This window comes from Mus pahari, chromosome 1 (genome assembly GCF_900095145.1).
Source record: "Mus pahari chromosome 1, PAHARI_EIJ_v1.1, whole genome shotgun sequence".
Taxonomy (NCBI): Eukaryota; Metazoa; Chordata; class Mammalia; order Rodentia; family Muridae; genus Mus; species Mus pahari.
In genome coordinates, this window is record NC_034590.1 from 3,478,836 (window position 1) to 3,498,331 (window position 19,496).

The 19,496-nt window shown below is 50.5% G+C and overlaps 3 protein-coding genes across 4 annotated transcripts; 1 reads left to right on the forward strand and 2 right to left on the reverse strand.

The window, feature by feature from the left end:
* Positions 1 to 310: 310 nt before the first annotated feature.
* Proser3 (proline and serine rich 3) lies at positions 311 to 11,892 on the reverse strand. Its single transcript, XM_029543693.1, has 11 exons — positions 11,810 to 11,892; positions 9,598 to 9,680; positions 8,914 to 9,078; positions 6,026 to 6,150; positions 5,846 to 5,949; positions 3,965 to 4,047; positions 3,751 to 3,884; positions 2,045 to 2,223; positions 1,043 to 1,961; positions 872 to 953; positions 311 to 705 (listed from the first exon to the last, which is right to left on the reverse strand). The coding sequence occupies exons 2-11, from the start codon at positions 9,654 to 9,656 to the stop codon at positions 564 to 566; spliced, it is 1,992 nt and encodes a 663-aa protein (XP_029399553.1). The 5' UTR covers positions 9,657 to 9,680; positions 11,810 to 11,892; the 3' UTR covers positions 311 to 563.
* A 926-nt stretch (positions 11,893 to 12,818) lies between these two features.
* Positions 12,819 to 15,039, forward strand: Hspb6 (heat shock protein family B (small) member 6). Its single transcript, XM_021204105.2, has 3 exons — positions 12,819 to 13,143; positions 13,848 to 13,970; positions 14,055 to 15,039. The coding sequence occupies exons 1-3, from the start codon at positions 12,946 to 12,948 to the stop codon at positions 14,220 to 14,222; spliced, it is 489 nt and encodes a 162-aa protein (XP_021059764.1). The 5' UTR covers positions 12,819 to 12,945; the 3' UTR covers positions 14,223 to 15,039.
* A 1-nt stretch (position 15,040) lies between these two features.
* On the reverse strand, positions 15,041 to 19,068 carry Lin37 (lin-37 DREAM MuvB core complex component). 2 transcript variants are annotated; one of them, XM_021204122.1, is made up of 9 exons: positions 18,866 to 19,068; positions 17,346 to 17,547; positions 17,091 to 17,141; positions 16,711 to 16,740; positions 16,546 to 16,631; positions 16,304 to 16,470; positions 15,449 to 15,589; positions 15,288 to 15,361; positions 15,041 to 15,208 (listed from the first exon to the last, which is right to left on the reverse strand). In XM_021204122.1, exons 2-9 carry the CDS (start codon positions 17,417 to 17,419, stop codon positions 15,127 to 15,129), a joined length of 705 nt encoding a protein of 234 aa, XP_021059781.1. In that variant the 5' UTR covers positions 17,420 to 17,547; positions 18,866 to 19,068; the 3' UTR covers positions 15,041 to 15,126. The 2 variants fall into 2 exon arrangements, with proteins under 2 accessions (XP_021059781.1, XP_021059772.1); XM_021204113.1 differs by having other exon boundaries at positions 15,082 to 15,208; positions 17,346 to 17,421.
* Between the last annotated feature and the right edge of the window lie 428 nt (positions 19,069 to 19,496).

Below are 19,496 nucleotides of genomic sequence, written 5' to 3' on the forward strand. Positions count from 1 at the left end.
ACTGACGTTTCTTAGGACCAGATAACAGGGCCTTTGTCTCCATCTGAGATATAAAAATCCACTTCTGAGTTACATGAGTCAGGTAGTCAGGTGCCCACATTATCTACAACCATGTGCTCACCCACAGAGAGAGAGGGAGAGAGAGATTCATTTCCTTATTAGCACAATCAGCTTTTCTCAACAATCCATTTCTTAGAGACAACATTTTTCCAGTTTACTGTTCATCTCAATGTAAAATGTTAATTGGGAACAACTTTATTTTTACTCTGTGTGTGCGTGTGCGGTGTGTAGTATATGGTATGTGTGTGGTATGGTGTATGTGTGGTGTGGTGTGGTGTGGGGTGGTGTGTGTGTGCCCCACAGCTCATGTGTGGAAGTCAGAGAATTTCAGAGACTTATATTTGCCTTCCACCTGGATTGAGCCCCGTCCATCTCCATGGGCCAGCTGGCCTGTCCGCTACCTCTATGCGGGTTCTGGTGATCCAAACTCGAGTCTTCACACTTGCAAGTTCTTTGCCCACTGAACCATCTCCTCAGCCCAGGAAAAACAGAACTTTTCTAATTCAAAGTCGTCTAGCCTCAAGGGAGGATCCTTCCCTCCTCAACTGCATTCTCGGGGACCTGGAAGGTGACCTGGCTAGAGGAGATGAAGGTCCTGGGTCTTGAGTGTGATCCAAGAGGAGGGATAATTGGGCATCCACTTTCCTGGAGAAAGGTGGGGAGAGGTAGACACTGAAGTATGTGCTCACATTAAGAATCTGCGACAGTGGGTGGGGGGTTCAGGAAAGGGACTTGGAAGAGACAGGCACCCAATAGGGGTGTCATAGGACTCAGGGGTCCAGTATTGTAACTCCTGGTGATGAAGGGTCACCTTTTCTGCTGCCGGAGCTCTGCCCTCTGAGCCCTTAGCACCTGCAACACAGGGTCTTCCTGAAACTCGCTGCCGTCGGAGTCTGGGGAATAAAAGACTGAGCTCCAGACGGCAGACACAAGGTTTGGGTCCACCATCAAAGACACCCAAGGGCCCAGGAATCCCCCTCACCTTCCGCAGCCTGCAGAAGTCTGGCAGCCTGGGACAGCAAGTCCTCGGAAGGGGCGTGGCTTGGGGCAGGCGGGACCATGGTCAAGGGGTCACCTGCTCCCGTCTTGGGTGCAGACATCTTGAATTCATACGGTTGGTCCTCTGACAGTGTGGATGCCTTTGGGGCTGTAGCCGGCTGTGGATCACCAGCGTCAGCTGGAAGGGTGACTTGACTTTTGCGGGATTCTGTCTTGGACCCACGCCGAGACTCAGATGGAGGTGGCGGAACTTTGGCTTGAGAAGGGGTGGCCTGGACTTTCCGGGAATCTGCCTCAGATGGAGGCGTATCCTCCGGGCTGTCCGGGAACAGCTGAGCTGTCACTACCTGGCTCAGGGCCCCCCTGAGCTGCGAACAGGGACCCTCGAAAGCTGCAGTGTCTGGCACTGTAGTCTCCTGGTGAGACGAAGTGCTCACCCTCTTTGGCTTGGGGCCCACCTTCTTGGGCTGGATAGAGCTACTCAGCTCAGGGATGGTTGGTCCCTGGGGGGTGTCAGACAGTGGTAGGGTGGAAGCGGGGGTGGAAGGGCAGGGAGGTGGAGCGGAGGTTGGGGGCCCTGGGATGCAGACCTGGGGAGCAGGGGTGGGAGCTGGGGTAGTTGAAGTGGAGGTAGGTGGTACAGGAAAGGAAGCCAAGGGAGCAAGGGTGGAGGTTAGCAGTGTGGTAGGAAGCATCCCGAGAGGTACCCAAGGATTGGCCTGTGGGGCCCAGAGAACCCCGTGGGTGCCGGGGGCCCAGATGTGTGGAGACGGCCCTGAGAGAGGTGGTCTCTCCAGATAGAAGGCTTGTGGGGGAGGAGGCTGGGCCACACTGCCACATGGTGGAGCACAGTTAGGCTGGGTCCCCTGGGAACCAAGATTCACAGCAGAGACAGGAGGAGTCTGCAAGCAAAAAGGAAGAGGTGAATGGTCCCGTGTCACTTCGAGTGTCCCTTATTACTGTCAGGCTCACTCTTCCAACTCGCCTGTGTGGTGAGGGCCGGCGTCTGAGGCAACACCCAGGTTCCGTCACCTCCACCCTGTAGAGACTGTTCAAGCTTCCTCCGCTGCCGCCATTGGTATAAAATGTCTTCCTCAGGCTTAAGTGTTGCCTGGGACGAGACTGGGCGCGGTGGAGGGATGGCCTGGGATGGCACCGGGGCTGCTGTGGAGGGAGTAGAGAGAAAAGGGCTGAGGAGAGAGCAGAGGTGACTGCACTGTGCGGGAAGGCTGTGCAGATAGGATAATGCCCAGATGCCACCCAACTCCGATTTGAAGTGGGAAGCCAGGTTGTGGCTTCTAGCTCTCTTATGGTTTTAATCTGAAGCCTGGGCCTGGTTCAAATTGGCAATCCTCCTGACTCTGCCTGGGCTTACAGGCAGGTTCACTATACCCCGTTTGTAGCTCTATTTGCATTTTTCCTTATTTGTTTTTTCTTCTCTTCCTCTGGGATTCTTTTGAATTTGGTCACTTGCCTGCCCTCTGCTGGTTCAGCTCTGGTCCAGATGCAGAGAGCTGCCACAGGACCCTATTAACATTCAGAAACCAATGTAACCTCCGTGCTCAGAAGTCTCTTCTCCAGGCCTCCTTGGCCAGCCTCGGCCACCTGTACTACACTGCTCCATCTCTGGCTCCTGCCTTGTCTTACTATGCAACCCTGGCTGGCCTGGAACTCACTGTGTGCTGGCTCTCCTCCAACTCACAGATCTGTCTCTGCCTTCCAAATGCTCATATTAAAGAGGTGTGTTCTCACCTTAATCCCAGCACTTGGGAGGCAGAGGCAGGTGGGTCTGAGTTCAAAGCTAAGACTGATTTACAGATCAAATTCCAGGACATCCAGTTCTACGCAGAGAAATCTTGCCTCATTATCACCCTCACCCCTGCCAAAAAGGCTTGCTGTCTAAGACCTGCTTCCCTCTGACTCATGAGGTAGTCTCACAGAGCCTATGCTGGCCCCAAACTCTGGGTGTAGCTGAGGCTGTCCCTGAGCTACTGATCTTCCTGCTGGGGCTGCAGCAACCCAGCTTCATCTCTCAAGTTTTCAGCCTTCAACAGTTCAGTAGCCAAGTTGCATTGATGTATGCACTATAGAGGTGTTTATATGCACTATAGATGTGTTTATATGCAGTGTAGATATGGGTTTGGGATGATGTATAAGGCTGGAACACATTGAGACTTAGCTAAGCCATATAAAATTGCCAAATACTCAACTATTTTTGACCTACAAAAAAGTTCCATGTAGTTCATTGTGATATAAACAGTGATGCACTCCTGTAATCCCAGTGCTAGGGAGGCTGGGGCAGGAACGCCGAGAAGTCACGGCCAGAGTGAACTACACATGGGTTCCAAGCCAGCTTGGGAGGCATAGCAAGACCCTGGTTCAAAGAAATAAAACTAAAATCTATGAAGTATAAATATCTCCTCTTCTCTGTACTAAGCCATCTGATTTTGGAGTTTATGTGTATAATGGCAGGGCATGTTAGCTGGCTCACCCCTGACAGCTTCTGTTGACACACATGTGAAGGACCTGCCCCATACTCATAAACCCATTTCATCCTCACAGTACCTGTGAGTGAGGGATCCAGTTATTATTCCTGGTTCCCAGTTAGAGAAGCAAGGCTGGGAGAGCCCAAGTCACGCAGCTAGTAACTAGATGAGATGAGATTCGAACCTGGCTACCATCAGTCCTTACCTCCCAGCACAGGTTCTTTGGGATTAGAACTCTTGTTGGAGTCCGGATTGAAGGTCGCAGAGCAGAAAGAGAGGCCATCAGAGCTGATGGGGAAGGAGGAGCTGCGGGCATCATTGGGATTGAGGGAGGCCTTGCTGTGGGGGGAAGACAGCCGTGAGAAGAGCAGGGACCGACTGTGTACAGCTGGGAAGGGTGACTATGGGGAGGGTGTCACCTGCGCTTGAGCAGCTTGGCCGCTCGGCTTTGTAGGCTTAGGGTCTCCAAGTCCAGCAGAGATGAGTTCCATGAGTTCAGACTCTGCACAGAGAGAGGGGCCAGAAGCTAGCCCTATGCCAAAGGCTGCTGAGAGAGGCTCTCTGCAGAAGGCCGGGGCCGATATTCCACCTGCTGCCTGAAGCTTACAATCTACTTGCGGGGGGAGGGGCCCTATTTCCTGCTTTGACTTTTGGGTTTTCTGTCTTTGAGACAGGATCTAACTTTGTAAGCCAGGCTGGCCTTGAACACTCCATCCTACCACCTCGGCCACCCCAGTATTGAAGGCTTAGTGGGGGAAGTGCTTTTTGTACAGGCCTATTATCCCTAGAACCTACACTGAAGTGACAGAAGAGAATCAGCTCCTATGTTGACCTCTGACCCCACCACCACACACACACACAGACAGGCAGACCACACATAAAGACAGAGAGACTTTATTCACAGACATGCACTACATTTAAAATTTAAAAAGGGAAGATCAAGCTTATCTTCCTGATCAGACCCTGCCTAATCAAAACATTCTATCAAATAGTTCAGAGACTGACTCAAGGGTGGCTGAGTAAAAGACAGAGATGTGGGGGCAGGAGAGATGGTTCAGCCATTAAGGTAACTGGCTGTTCTTCCGAAGGATCTACACTCAACTCCCAGAGCCCAGGTGGAATCTCACAATTGTCTGTAACTCCAGTTCCGGGAATCTGACAGCCTTTTCTGGCCTCCATGAACACCAGGCCCACAAGTGGTACACAGACATACATGCGGGTAAAACACCCATTCACATAACATTTTTCATTAAAAAACAAGAAGAAAGACAGGGGAGGGAAGAAGGAAGGCAGTCAGTCATCCTTCAATCTTACTTTCCAGTGTTATATCTGAGTACCACAGGCCCCACTGGGGCCATCTTGGTCACTGTGAGGAGAAAGTCTGTGAAGGCTTAGGTCAGGGATTCAGAACCAAGAGTTAGGATCCCCCCCCCCCCCAGCACTGTCCAAACATAAGGATCTGGCTCATGTTCGGAGTGCTCAGGCCACAGTTTATGGCACTGTTGAAGGCTATGGACTCTTTAGGAAGTAGGGCCTTGCAGGCCACTAGGTACAGGCTCTTCAAGGTGTGCCCACACACGACTCCAACCTGCACTCTCTGCCTCCTGGTCTGCTAAAACATGAGCACCCCCACCCCACACTCTTGCACTGGTAGACCCTGGAACTGGGCTTAGAATAAACCTTTCTTCCCTTCTTCCTACCTAGTGTCATGGTCATATCAACATGGGCGAGAATACTTTTTTTAAGAGTTCAAAGTTGTGGGGTTGGAGAGATGGCTCAGCAATTAAGAGCACTGGCAGCTCTTCCAGAGGTCCCGAGTTCAATTCCCAGCAACCAAATGGTGGCCCACAACCATCTGTAATGGGATATGATGCCCTCTCTGGCATGCAGGTGTACATGCAGATAGAGCACTCATACATTAAATAAATCTATTTTTTAAAAAAAGGTTCAAAGTTGTATTTAACTAGCAAATCCTATTGTTAAATTTTTATTATTAATTCTTTTGAGATAGGATAGTCTACAGCCCGGGGCAGCTTCCAACTCAGATGACCTTTGACCTTAAACTTCTGTTCTTCCTGTCTTTACCTCCTGGTGCTGAGGTTACAGCTGTGTGCCACCATGCCTACTTTATGTGGTGCCCAGAGATCAAATCAGGGCTTTCTACCTGCTAGGCAAGCACCTTCCCAAATGAGCCATATCTCTAGGTCTACAAACCCTTTTTTGTTTCTGATGCTTTAAGTTAGTCAGTATCTCTCCTTCTGTCACAGGCACACGAGAGAAGGAGAAGAGAACACTGTCACCTGCTTTACTTTCTGAAGAGGCGCAGAAGCCAGAGATGTACTGGACACGCCAGTGGGAGATGGACCGGTCATGGCAGATCTTCCTGTAGGTTCACCAGCTCCTGCTGGGAAACCTCCAATAAATGACTGGGACCAGGAAGAGTGGTGGCCGGGCTCTGAGCAGGACAGATTTAGGTATACCTGCTGCAAGGTGACCACTCAAGTCTGATGTAGGCTGTAGCCACCAAAAGTCAGCTGGGGTCGGACCTGCAGGCTGGCGGTCCTCTCGGCTCGTGGGCTGAGCTTGGCGGAACCTGTTTATGTACCTGTGAGCATCGATGAATGAGACAGTAACCAACACAACAGCAGTAGGCACATCGCTGTCTTCTGTTTATCAAGCACCATGCAAAGGTGTGCTCAGTAGCCCAGACAAAACTAACTCCTTTTGCCAGGCAGATGGTGGTGGCACATGCCTTTAATCCCAGCCCTTGTGGGGCATTGGGGTGGGTGGGGTGGGGAGGCAGGCAGATCTCTGAGTTAGAGGACAGCCTTGTCTACAGTTAGTCGCAGAACAGCCAGAGGCACACAGAGAAACCCTGTCTGAAAAAACTAAACAAAGCAAAAATAAAAATAAAAAAGTGCTTTCTTCACATCTACCAAAAGCACACAATTGGCCTTTAAAATCCGTTTCTTTCTTAAATAGTAATGAAATTTTAGTTTTTTCACACTTTATTCTGCAAGTGTGTACACACGTGTACACATACACATGTATGCAGGCATGGGTGCACACTTGAGCAGGCATACTACAGGACACACATGAAGGTGGTTCCCAAGGATCGGATCCACCTTAGGTTGTCAGGCTTTGGTGGCAAGCACCTTTATCCATAGTCAGCCCAATTTTAATTTTTTGTTTTAGTATTTTAAAATTTTTGAGGGGCTCCTCAAACAGCCTAGGCTAACCTCCAGCTATGCAGCCAAGGACTGCCCTGAAGTCCTCATCCTCCTACTTCCACCTTCTAAGAGCTGCAGATATATGCCACCATGCCAATCTTATGTCTTTCTTTTTTAAAAATTATTTATTCATGTTTGGAAATGATGAAACTTGAACTCAGTGCCTCCTTGCATATACCAGTATATCAGTTAAATGCTATACTGCCTGGTCACAAATTTTTAGCCAAGTACATAACTATTTTTTTTTTTAGAGATCTGTTTATGTGTGTGCCTGTATATATGTGTATGCAACACATGAGTGCATAGAGGTTGCCTACATAGACCGGAAGAAGGTGTCTGATCCCCTAAAACTAAGGTTATAGACTTATAAACCACTATGTTCGTGCTATGGACTATATTTGTCATATAACTTGTGAATACATAATTAGATGTATTTTCAAGACAGGGTTTCTGTGTGTAACCCTGGCTGTCCTGGAACTTGCTCTATAGATCAGGCTGGCTTTGAACTCAGAGATCTGCCTGTCTCTTCATGAGCCACCACTGCCAGGCCACAAGTAGATTTTTAAAAATTATTTATTCTGGTTGTATGTGTGTTTTTGCACACTTGCTGCGTACAGGGATGGCACACACATCACAGCCTGAGTGTGCAGACAGAAGACAACTTTGTGGAGTGAGTTCTCCCTTCCATGTTCATGTGGGGGTCTTGGGATCAAAAGGAGGTTGTCAGGCTTTTGTGGCAAGTGCTCTGACCCACTGAGCCATCTTGCTGGACCCTGGGGTTTTTTTGTTTTTTTTTTGGTTTGTTTGTTTTGTTTTTCGAGACTGGGTTTCTCTGTATAGCTCTGGCTGTCCTGGAACTCAGAAATCTGCCTGCCTCTGCCTCCTGAGTGCTGGGATTAAAGGCATGCGCCACCACGCTCAGCTTCTGTTTTTTTATTTGTGTGTTTTACACAAGGTATCATTTAGCTTAGGCTGGTCTTGAACTCACTATGTAGCTGAAAGTGCCCTTGAACTTTTGATCCTCCTTCCTCCACCTTTTCAATGCTGAGACTACAGGCAGACATCACTATGCCTGCGTTTATGTGACTTTGGGGATCAAGTCAAGGGCACTGTGCACGCCAGATAGGCACTCTAACAGCTGAGCTACATTGCCAGCCCAAATGATTCTTGACCAACAAGGAATAAAGAATGATTCCGGAAGAGTAGTGTCACTGAGAACCATTTTTGGCCAACGAGGGAAAGGACATCAATCTAGACACAGGACAACAATAAGACAGACAGAACCTATGCTCTTAACACCTTACACTGGGGCTGCTGTGTCAGCTCTGGTTTCCTCTGTAACAAGGAGACAGAAATAAATGTTATCTTGGTTAGGCCATAATTATCTTAGGGCCTTTGTTACAGAATCTTTTATTTCTCTACCTTTCAAATTCAAGTACTTAATCTAAAACGAGTGGGTTTTGGTTTTGGTTTTGGTTTTGGTTTATTTGTTTATTTAATTGGTTGGTTTTTGTTTTTGTTTTGTTTTGTTTTTTGAGACAGGGTTTCTCTGTGGTCCTGGCTGTCTTGGAACTCACTCTGTAGACCAGGCTGGCCTCGAACTCAGAAATCCACCTGCCTCTGCCTCCCAAGGGCTGGGATTAAAGGCATGTGCCACCACTACCTGGCAACAGGTGCTCTTATAGATCACTGTATGGAGGAACTGAGATTTCAAAACAACTCCAGTGTTTGTCTGTGATTAATATTCCCAACGGAAGGAAACTGAGACCAAAGCAATATAGGAAGTAAGTTAACAGGCAGGATTTGAACCCAGGCTCTACAGCCCTCAATACTACACATGAAATGCCTGGTCATAAAAAAGTACTGCAAGCCGGGCGGGGTGGTGCACGCCTTTAGTCCCAACACTCGGGAGGCAGAGGCAGGCAGATTTCTGAGTTCGAGGCCAGCCTGGTCTACAAAGTGGGTTCCAGGACAGCGAGGGCTACACAGAGAAGCCCTGTCTCAAAAAAAAAAAACAAACAAATAAATAAATAAATAAATAAAAAATAAAAAAAGTACTGCATAAACAGCTCTGTATCAGATAGTTATTATGGGATGCCCTCCTCCTCTCTTCCCGCCCCAGGAATTCTGGTACTCACTTGGCTACTACTGAGTCTTCATTGTCAATTAAGTTGCGGGGTGGAGAGGTACTTTGTCCCTCAGTGGTACTGGGTGGGGAAGGGGTCCCTGAACTGGATGGCCAGGACTCCTCAGACAGCTCATCGGAACTGGCTGCTGTGGCCTTGGGAGCTTGCCTTTGAGACCTGGATGGACCCGGGATTTAAATAGGGAGAAAATATAAGAAGTAAAGATCAGGTCAGAAAGGTGACCTCATAGGGAATGAACACACATAGAGGCAGTCAAAAAGAGGAAACATCCCACACTGTTACCAATGGGAGGTTCAGTTAACTACCTAAGTGGGGCTGTGGTCAGGGATCCAGGCGCGAGAGAGCCGGAAGTGGGTAGGCCACCAGCACTGGGGTAAGGGGTCTCTCTCTCTTTTTAAAGAGTTATTTATTTATTTTATGTGAGTACACTGTTGCTGTCTTCAGACACACTGGAGAGGCCATTGGATCCCATTACAGATGGTTTTGAGCCACCATGTGGTTGCTGGGAATTGAACTCAGGACCTCTGGAAGAACAGCCAGTGCTCTTAACTGCTTAGCCATCTCTCCAGCCCAAGGGGTTTCTCTTAATCTCTCACTGCATGCCTTCCTTCCCTCTAGTGGTCACTGACAGCTATTAGTCTGAGGCACAGAACTTTACCTAAAAAGTGTCCTCACCTTGTGGCTCCCGTTCTGGCTTCTTGATGGCCCAAAGGCTTGTCCACCTTGGGGAACATTTCCAAAGGGGTTGTCCTGGGAGGCTATGAAGGAAGCAGAGAATAGTAAGAGGAGGACAGAAGCTGACAATTCCCATAGATTACTGGAAGAAATGGACTACAATCCCCATGAATCACCACAAGTCCCATAAGTCCCATGATAGAGACACAGAAGAACCCAGACACTAGTAGTTGGTAGTTCTCAACTCTGGGTCTAGCCTAGCAGGAGCTTTTATTATTCATTTATTTTTGAGACAGGGTCTTACTCTGTAGCCATGATTAGCCTTGCACTTGAGGTGATCTTCCTGCCTCAACTTCTTGAGTTCTAGGACTTTAAAAATGACAGACTCATGCCAGACATGTAATGTATGTCTGTAATCCCAGCACTCACGAGGTTCTGGCAGGAGGATCCAAAGTTCCAAAGCAAAGGCTGAGGAGATGGCTCAGTGAGTAAGGTGCGTGCTGCACAAACACGGGGACCTGAGTTCAAATCCGCAGAACCCATGGAAAGCCAGATGTGGTAGCACAATCTGCAATCCGTGTACTTCTATACTGAGGTGGGAGATGGGTATGGGAGAGTCCCCTAAAACTTTTCAGGAGCCTCAGAGGTGAACATCAAAGAGAAGACCTTGGCTCAACATGGTGAAAGATGAGAACAGACGCCTGAGCCTGTCTGATTTCCACAGGGCGCACATGCAAGCACACACACACACACACACACACACACACAAACAAGTGCATTCATATCCAAAGGCTACATAGAGAACTCTTGTCTCAAAACAAGAATAACATGTTACCTGTTGCCTGCCTGTGGAGCCTGTTCCCCTAACTGGACTGCCTTGCCTGGCCTCAGTGGGAGAGGATGTGCCTGGTCCTGCAGAGGATGTGCAAGAGTGGGTTGGTACCCATGCACACCCCCAGGCTCTTCACGGTTCCCACTCCAGGCTAACAGAATCAGAATATCAGGAAACAGGCTAGACACTGCAACTTCTTCACACTATTCAGGCAATTAAAAAAAGATTTATTTATTTTTATTTTGTGTGCATGGATAGTATTATGCCTGAGTGTGTCTGTGCACACTTATGTATGTGCAATGCCCTCGAAGGCCCTTGAATGAACGTGAGTAGCCATGTGATGCTGAGAATTGAACCTGGGGGCTCTGGAAGAGCAGCCCCTGCTCCCAACTGCTGAGCCTTTTCTCCAGCCCCACTCAGGAAAAACCTGATCTGTTGCATTGTTTTGTTTTGTTTTGAACTGACACTAATTGTACAAGTTTATGCAGCACAGTATGATATTTCTTTTTTTTTTAAAGATTTATTTATTTATTATGTGTAAGTACACTGCAGCTGTCTTCAGACACTCCAGAAGAGGAGTCAGATCTCATTACAGATGGTTGTGAGCCACCATGTGGTTGCTGGGATTTGAACTCAGGACCAGCCTGGTTTACAAAGTGAGTTCCACGGCAGGGCTGTGCAGGAAAACCCTGTCTTGAAGAACAACAACAAAACAAGTCATTTAAAAAGTACCCATATGGGCTGGACAGATGGCTCAGTGGTTAAGAGCACTGGTTGCTCTTCCAGAGGTCCTGAGTTCAATTGCCAGCAACCACATGGTGGCTCACAATCATCTGTAATGTGGTCTGATGCCCTCTTATGGCACACGGGAGTATATGCAGATGGAGCACTCACATACATCAAATAAATAATAAATCTTTAAAAAGCACACAAATGAAAAAAGAATGAAAGCAATAGGCAAAAATAAAACATTAACAAAGAGCCACGACGAAATCGTACACAGTACGTTTCTGGCTAAACCTGTTAAGGGAAGGGGGAAGTGGTGGCATGACTCCCAACGAGAAAGGGGCAGTAGCGACTACAATCCCCATGAATCACTGGACTCCTCCTAAGTGAGAAAGTTCATAGACAACACCCCTAGATGTCTGGGGCAATTTAGAAACTAACGAACTCAATTTTCAAATTTCTTTTAGACTCCTCTTCGGCCCACCCTGAGAGAACAAAAGACATGAGACACTCAGAGATGCTGGAGGGCCCAAACTGCGTGGTATCTTGGGAGTTGTAGTTCTCGTGAGGTTGGGCGGGAGACTTCAGGCTCCTGTAAACCCGTGTTGCCTTCCCCAGGCCTCCTGTGGTCTCCGAAAGAGGGACAAACCTCACCTGCAGTCAGTCTGTCCGCAATTACCGCAGCCTTAGCGCCAGCGGAGCTCCTTCGCGGAACAACCCTGCATCTACCCTCCTCGCTAAGCAACGCCGTCAGCCCCGCCCCTTTCTGGGCGTGCAGAGCACGAGCGCATCCTCCAAGGCGACCAATGAAAGACTAGAAAATAAAAGTAACTTGGAAGCGGCCGAGGGGGCGTTCTCTCTTGACGAACTAGGAGAGCGTGTGTTTGATTGGAGCGTGCAGCAGTAATTGGCAAGACTTCAGACCAATAGTAAGGATAAAAGGCCGGACTGACGCTTGGAAGAGAACTAAAGAGTCCTGGCTTTTACTCAGTCCTTATTTCTAACCGCCAGGATACCTGTAGGAGCGAAGGCCTGGCTCCAGCCTAACTACTATTGCAGGGCTAACCCGGGACGTCTGTCTTTACTTTGACTGCCAACCCGTCCTGATGGTCACCTTAACCACTTTCCTCTTGCTACTGAGCAGCTGGTCGTACTCCTTGCCAGGCCCGGGCTCCTGGCCCAGGTAGTGGGATCAAAACGAGCTATTTCGGGCCCCGGCGCGCAGCCCCCGGGGGCCAACCTGGAGTGTTCATGCTCATGCCCCCTGGCCGCTGAGCACCCGGGGCTGAGTCAGAGGCACAGAATTAGGCCCGACCCACACGGGGGTAGGGTCTGTTCTGCGTCCTCCTGACAGCCTGGCGTGGGTGCAGCATTCTCCAGGAGTCTGTCACTAAGACTGATGCGTCATCCTCAGAGCTGCCAGCCCGGCGGAGATGGATTAAGAGGACTGAGAACTCTTTGGTGGACTAATCGGGACCCAGGGTCCCAACTGCCACAATGATTAGCCACACCTATAAGGGTCTGCCTCCTAGACTTTAGCTTCCCCTTCTAGAAATGGAAAAAGGCTTAAGGACATTTCCCTGGTGTCCTTTTCCAGGCATCCAGCAGGCGTTTAATAACTGGCCAAGTAATTATTGAAGTTTCTAAATAAGGAATACTAATGGCTGAGTCTGGCCTCAATCCCAGTGTCCCTGAGAGGCCCGCCGCAGGGGCGGCACAGGGCACAGTATAAATCGGAGGCAGCGTGCGTTTGGGCACTGCGGGGCCCAGGGTGGCAGCGTAGGAGCAGGATGGAGATCCCCGTGCCTGTGCAGCCTTCTTGGCTGCGCCGTGCTTCAGCTCCTTTACCGGGTTTCTCCGCTCCGGGACGCCTCTTTGACCAGCGTTTTGGCGAAGGACTGCTTGAGGCAGAGCTGGCTTCACTGTGCCCTGCTGCGATCGCCCCCTACTATCTGCGCGCCCCCAGTGTGGCGTTACCCACAGCCCAGGTGCCAGGCCTAGGAAGAGGGCCAATTCAACTACTAACAAGACTGGGGGGGGGGGGTGTCTCACCCCGGGGCGGGGGTGCGGGGATGTCTGTTGATTTTGAACTTAGAGGAGAATGTTGTCCCTCAGTGGAGCCATTGGATGTCCCTTGAGTGGGGTATTCTGAGGCCCCATTACTGATCTTTTGAGGGGGTGGGGCAACTGAGCTGGGAATCTGGGGAAAAGGACAAGTGAGTCCCAATGGGCTGTAATGTTCCTAGGGTTGCGTATGGCGATGCTGCATTTTCTAGAGGGGTCCTGTGATTTGATGAAGGGGATCTTGGGCACTCTAAAACGAGGGAAAAGTACCCATAAAGGGCACAGGAGGTCCCATGACCCAAGTAAGAACTCTGGCGATGGGGAAGTGGCATCTTGGTTGCTAGCATGGTGAGGTCTCGTAGCAGAGACATGGTGGTTGTGGAGTCAAGGACATGGGGTGGGGGTTATAGGGTAGGTATCTAACTTGGTTACCACAAAGAGGTGGACGCAGTGTCTGAAGGGGAGGGAGGCCAGTTATTATGAGGCTGAAGTTCTGGTGACTTAGAGGGGACGGTCTACCCAAGTCCTCGGCAGCAGCACTGTAACCTATGTATCATAGAGAGTGCTGGGTCCCAGAAGCCATGCCCCTATCCGATCAACATCCCACCCCTACCCGCCATGTGTGCAGGTGCCCACGGACCCTGGGTATTTTTCCGTGCTGCTGGATGTGAAGCACTTCTTGCCAGAGGAAATCTCTGTCAAGGTGGTTGGCGACCATGTGGAGGTCCATGCTCGGCATGAGGAGCGCCCGGTAGGTCTGCATGCCAGACTGGGGAGCCGGGTAAGCAGGAGGGTAGGACTCTCAAGCCCACCTCTCCCTGCACCCCACCCTCAGGATGAACATGGATTCATAGCTCGAGAGTTCCACCGACGATACCGCCTGCCTCCAGGTGTGGACCCTGCTGCTGTGACCTCAGCACTGTCTCCTGAGGGGGTCCTGTCCATCCAGGCCACACCAGCGGCAGCCCAGGCCCAACTTCCGTCACCACCTGCTGCCAAGTAGGGGTCCCAGCATTACAGGACCGAACCCAGGAAGCCTCATTAGGCTCTCTTTTAAAAGCCGATCTGACTCCACTGCCCAGCCAGATGTCCCAAACACTGTCAAGACAGCCTTTCCCAATCATGTCGAGATGTCCTCCCCAGAGACCGTTCCACCCCAAACCCTCCCTGAGCCCTAGTAACCTAGACACCCTCCCTACGCCCTCTCCCAGCTTTCCAGCCCCACCCAGGACACCTCTCTAGGGACAACACAAATACTACTGTCACCCCTCAGCCAAGGCTCCTATCAAACTGACCCTACTTTGGGCTTCTATCACCACTCAGGCCTCCTACCGCACTTGTAACCTGTGTAGAACACCCCAAGGTGACACCAGAGTACAGTGTAGTCACCTAATTCTCCACAGTGACCCAGACTGCATGGGCTTTCCACATCGGAACATCCAAGCCTAGTCTACCAGACTCTAGCTCCTGTTCCTGTTACCTAACACTCCTCTGCCCCAGCCCACTTTCCGACTTAAAACTCCAGGCACCTAAATTCTTGAATACTATTCTGACCTCCAATTCTTGGGACATCTATTCCCGACTAACCAGGAACCACCCAAACTCAAACTGTATGGACACTTCAACTTCTCCAGATGTGCTAGGCCAATGAACAAGAACCCTTGAGCTCCTCTGTCCCAGCTCCCATCTGCAGCCAGATGTCTTGGGAAGCCTCCTCAACATCTGCTATTCGCTAAGGACACACCTTCATTGCCAATATTTCCCGTCTCCACAGGCCTTCCTACCATCAGTCCCCAATAAATGCACTTGAGATTTTTCAACTGCCGTATGTCTGGGCCAGGAATGATGGATGGTCTGGCCAGTGTGGGTTGGGGGGCAGGTTTATTGGGGTGGGGTTACTGGGAAGGTCACTGCCGGTCATACATCTCCCGTAGGATCTTCATACTTTCTGAGTAACGAAGCTGGTTCCGATGAGATGCCTCCTTCCACCTAGGGAGGCAGAGGGAGAATTTAGCAACCACTACAGAGGACACTGGGACAAGCAGCAAGTGAGGCAGGGCACACTCACCTCTGGCGTATGCGTTTCCAACGTTGCATGTTGCGATAGATAAGTGTGGAAGGAGAAGGTTCAGGCTCGGAAGGCTGCATGGACAGAAAGGCTCAGCTAGGTGACCTTGCCCTAGCCCTCCCAACATGCCCTGAAGCTCCAGGCCAGTCTTGGATACCTACTTCATCATCGGGAGTACCCTGGGTCTCAGGCTGCAGTGGGGATGGAATTCGGGATCTACAGGCATCTCCAAGTGGTCCAGGGGCTGTGGGTGGAGGCAGCTTGTACACATCACGATTTTTGCTGTTGATGACCTCTGAACCCTAGGAAGACATCGCCCCATATGAGGCCCAAGAGTCAGAGCAGAGTATATGTCATTGCTCCTACCTTTCCCAGTGAGACAGACATGAGGGGTCTACCCAGAAACTTGTACTTGGAGAAGTCACAGTAGAAGGGACATACCTTTATCAGCTAGAAGATAGTCTTCCTGTTCTAGGGACCATGTCTTCCTGTCAGCCTGAGAACTCTTGTCTACCTTTGCCCAACCCAGGAAATTCCATCTATATCTGTCAGTCCATGGGCAGGGGCTGGTCAAGATGCTTTCTTTAAGCAATTGTCTAAGGGGGTGTCATGTCTACTTTTATCTTGAGAGCCCCAAGAGTCAAAGTCATGTATCTGTCCCAGGGATCTATGTCTACCCTTTCAGGCCAGATGATTTCCAAACCCGTTACCCTCCACCCAGCCCATAAGGTCCACATGTGCTCACCAAGGCCCCGTCTGGTAGCCACATCTGTTTGCACTTAAGATCCCTGTTCGGCCCTTTATTTTTTTAGAACCCCTGTTCCCTAGGAAGCCATATCTATCCGGCTTGGGGACCTCTGTCCACAATCCTCACCTAAGAGCAAATAGCTACCTTTCCTACCTGAGTCTCTATTCATTGATGGGGCCCAGACATTAAACCTATCTACCACTCATGGGGGAGTTGTTGACTTATCCACCCACTGTTCAATCTGGCCTCCTGATTGAACTCATCCCACCTCTCCATCCTCGGGCAGAGGGGGCAGTGGTGAGCCGGGTGAGCGCTCGCACTCTCGAACTGTGGGGCTGTTGCGCATCCAGGCACGGCAGATGGGGTATAGTGGTGTGTTCTCACTGAACTGGGCCAAGTCCACACTCCGGTCAAACAGCTTGATCACATACGTATCTGGGGTGGTAAGGTAGGAGATAAATGTGTAGTTCCTGGCTCCACACCCACCCTCTCAGTCCCCTGCCTACTCACTGGATCTCTGAGGACCCCCCTCAGTGAGCCCATCGTCCATCTCCCTCCTCTTCTTCCTCCGCTGGTGGGGGAAGCGGGCAGATGGCCTGTGTGGTTAAGGTGAGTGTCAGGCCCGGAGCTGGGGACTGGGAACCTTTTAGTGGGCTGGGGTCCTAGCCACCTTACCTTTTGCCTGTGGCAGCAATGGAACAATCCCTGCAGGGAAAGACATGGTGTCAGCAGGCCGAGCCAGCCTTTAATAAACATCTGCTCAATGCTGCCACCCAAGGCGGAAGTGATGTAGTTCAGCATTTGCCTAGCATGGGCAAAAGCCCTGGGGTTCTATCGCTAGCTCTAAAAACAAACAAAAATGAACATCCTAGGGATTACTGGTACCCCTTGGGCCTTGAATCCCACCAATACCCACCCCTAAGGTGTTAGCCACTTATGCAACAGGTGTCTTTGTCTACGTAAGACTATGTTAGACTATGTAAGACTATGCTAGAACATATGCTCAGCAGAGGGAACCCAAACTCTCAGGTCTAAATCCTATCAAAGTCCCTTACTTGTTGTGTGTATCCAAGGGGGTTTTCCCAGCATCTTCATCCAGGCGTTCCCTGGGAACAAAAAAGCACTATTGGCTTAGGGTCCCAAGGACCCAGAGTGTGATGCTATTAGTCTTCCCATGAAACATCCCATGGGACACTTTTCACCCTAGGCAGCCTCCAGCCTCCCATCCAGATACTGCCTCCCCCCAACAATCAGAATCAGTCCAAACAGTTTCCACCCCTGTGGTTCCCCAGGCTGGACCAGATCCCAACCTGTCCATGTGACTCTTCTCCAGCAGACACTGAAGAACGGCATCCAGCTGGTTCCGGGCTTTGGCCATCTCCATCTCTGAGGGCAGAAGGCAGGAATCAGCTCTGTGTGCGCCTCCCACATCCGCTGTGGGAGGCGGTCCTACGTCCTGTCTGGTCCAGGTACTTGGAAGGCAGCTTTAGTGCCACTCAGTGGAGAGACCAACTAAAGACAGAGCCAAGGCGACAGAGCCTTAGGCGGGGCCACGGGCGTAGCTGTTACCACTGCTCTTCTCTCCAATGGCTACTCAGGATTTGGACACCTTCCATGCACAGCCCTTAGGGTATTCCCACTGAGGTCTCCCTCTCGAAACCCACTCTGCTCCCTGGATTCTCCCCATGAGGCGTGACCAGCCGGCCCGCAGGCACCTGACTCACCATGGATACTCCTTTCCTGCCCCAGTCTCAGCTCACTTGGCTTGTGGGACAGTTCCTCCTACAGCGCCTAGCCTCATTTTGTGATCCACCTCCTTTTATAAGGCAGACAGCAGAACCTTCCTAAAAGAAAGCCAAGCCTACTGGGCATGACTGCTGTCCCAGCACTCTGGAGGCTGAGGTAGGAAGATCAAGACTTTCAGGGTCAGCCTCAGCAATGAAAGACCCTCTCTCAAACAATAAGCAAAAGAAAGAGAAATACAAAACCAGACAGACAACATGGCTTTGATCTTCTCCAGCACAGAACCCTCAAGGAGTCTACAATCCTGACCCCAGAAAATGGGGTCTGTACTCAGCCTGGCGTTTCCAAACCCACCCTTGTCCTACCTGCACAGTTGTAGTGAGGCTCCCTCCACTCTATATATTTTTCTCTCCATCCCACCCCCAGTTCTTCACTATGTAGCCTTGGGTCGGCATGTTGTTTGCTAAGTAGGTCAAACTGGCCTTGTCTTCAGAGATCGGTCTGCCTCTGTTCTCCATGCCCTGGGATTAAAGGCAGCGGCCAACACAAACAGCCCTCTCTCCACTCACTGCATCTCTGAGGACCCCACTCAAGCTTTGTTTGTTTTTTTTTTTTGCACTCTGGGGTCCACCTTTACCAACTCACTCCTTCAAAAACCTCCCTAGACTACCCACTTCCCGCAAAGGAAAAGTTGAAAGCCCTCCCCGGACCCCACAGATCGGTCTTCCTCCCCTCCCATCTCTCTGCTTCCGTTTCCTCACTGCTGCAGTCGCCCTGGCCGCTCTGCTGCCCGCTTCCTTCCTACACACTGCCACTCCTCCCACCTTGTCTATTTTCCATCCATCACCCTACACCCTAGGGTTACATCCTACACCCTAGCGTTGTTGGGATGCACGAGTGAGGACTGATTCCCTGTACTTCAGAGACACACAATTGATGACTCATGCCCACTGTCAAAAATGGGGAAACTGAGGTAGAAAGAGAAAAGGACCCTTTTTAGAGGGTCCTGTCATATGGGCTGCAGACAGATGTCGCATGCTCCGCTTTTTCACGATTAACATATCTCTCCTGGATCCCCAGTCCTCACCTGATTTCTCCACTTTCACCTTTACCGGGAACATGATTTGGGTGCAGGTCTAATGCGCTGGATCAGAAAAACTTGGGAGGAGGCGTGGTCCAAAAGCTAGGCGGAAGGCGGGCAGGAAAAGGTCAAAGGTAAGTCTGGGTACCACTGGCCCTCGGGCCTGAGCACTGTCCAGCCGCGACTGCCTTGGCCGCCACTTCCCTTCTGTCCCTTCTGTAGGCGGGACCCTTTGGCAACTGCTTTTTCCCACTAGTTGATGAAAACGTCAATTTCATTTGCTGGCCAATTGACAGCCTGTACTATTGGCTCCCAGCCTTAGGCTCCACCTTCCCGAGGCCCTGTATCCGGAAACAAACCAACGACAAGCCAGGCACCGGGGGGGGGGGGGGGGGGAAGAGGTGGGGGGGGGGTTGTGATTCAAACTTCCGAGGCTCAAGACGGAGGTAATGCGCCTGCGCCGCACAGAGCACTATGGGAAGCAAAGATTCAGCCACACCAAGGCTTCTCGGGATTTGTAGTGTTATATTTTAGTATTGCCAATAAACCTGTTTATAGCTTCTAAGTAACTATCATAGTCACTGACATCCTTCACAGGAGGATCAGTCTGGAGATGGGCTGGATGCTTCCTTACAGA

Bases quoted from the DNA above. Each gene is read 5' to 3' on its own strand.
- Hspb6 (XM_021204105.2), top strand. From the start codon at position 12,946: ATGGAGATCCCCGTGCCTGTGCAGCCTTCTTGGCTGCGCCGTGCTTCA. The intron at 13,144-13,847 runs GTGCCAGGCCTA...CCATGTGTGCAG, and splicing joins TGGCGTTACCCACAGCCCAG to GTGCCCACGGACCCTGGGTA. The intron at 13,971-14,054 runs GTAGGTCTGCAT...CCCCACCCTCAG, and splicing joins CTCGGCATGAGGAGCGCCCG to GATGAACATGGATTCATAGC.
- Lin37 (XM_021204113.1), bottom strand. From the start codon at position 18,899: ATGTTCCCGGTAAAGGTGAAAGTGGAGAAATCAG. The intron at 17,142-17,345 runs GTTGGGATCTGG...TTTTGTTCCCAG, and splicing joins GAGAAGAGTCACATGGACAG to GGAACGCCTGGATGAAGATG. The intron at 15,209-15,287 runs GTGAGTGTGCCC...CTGCCTCCCTAG, and splicing joins TGGAAACGCATACGCCAGAG to GTGGAAGGAGGCATCTCATC.
- Proser3 (XM_029543693.1), bottom strand. From the start codon at position 9,656: ATGTTCCCCAAGGTGGACAAGCCTTTGGGCCATCAAGAAGCCAGAACG. The intron at 5,950-6,025 runs GTATACCTAAAT...GAGGTTTCCCAG, and splicing joins GAGTGGTCACCTTGCAGCAG to CAGGAGCTGGTGAACCTACA. The intron at 1,962-2,044 runs GCGAGTTGGAAG...TTTTGCTTGCAG, and splicing joins CGCCGGCCCTCACCACACAG to ACTCCTCCTGTCTCTGCTGT.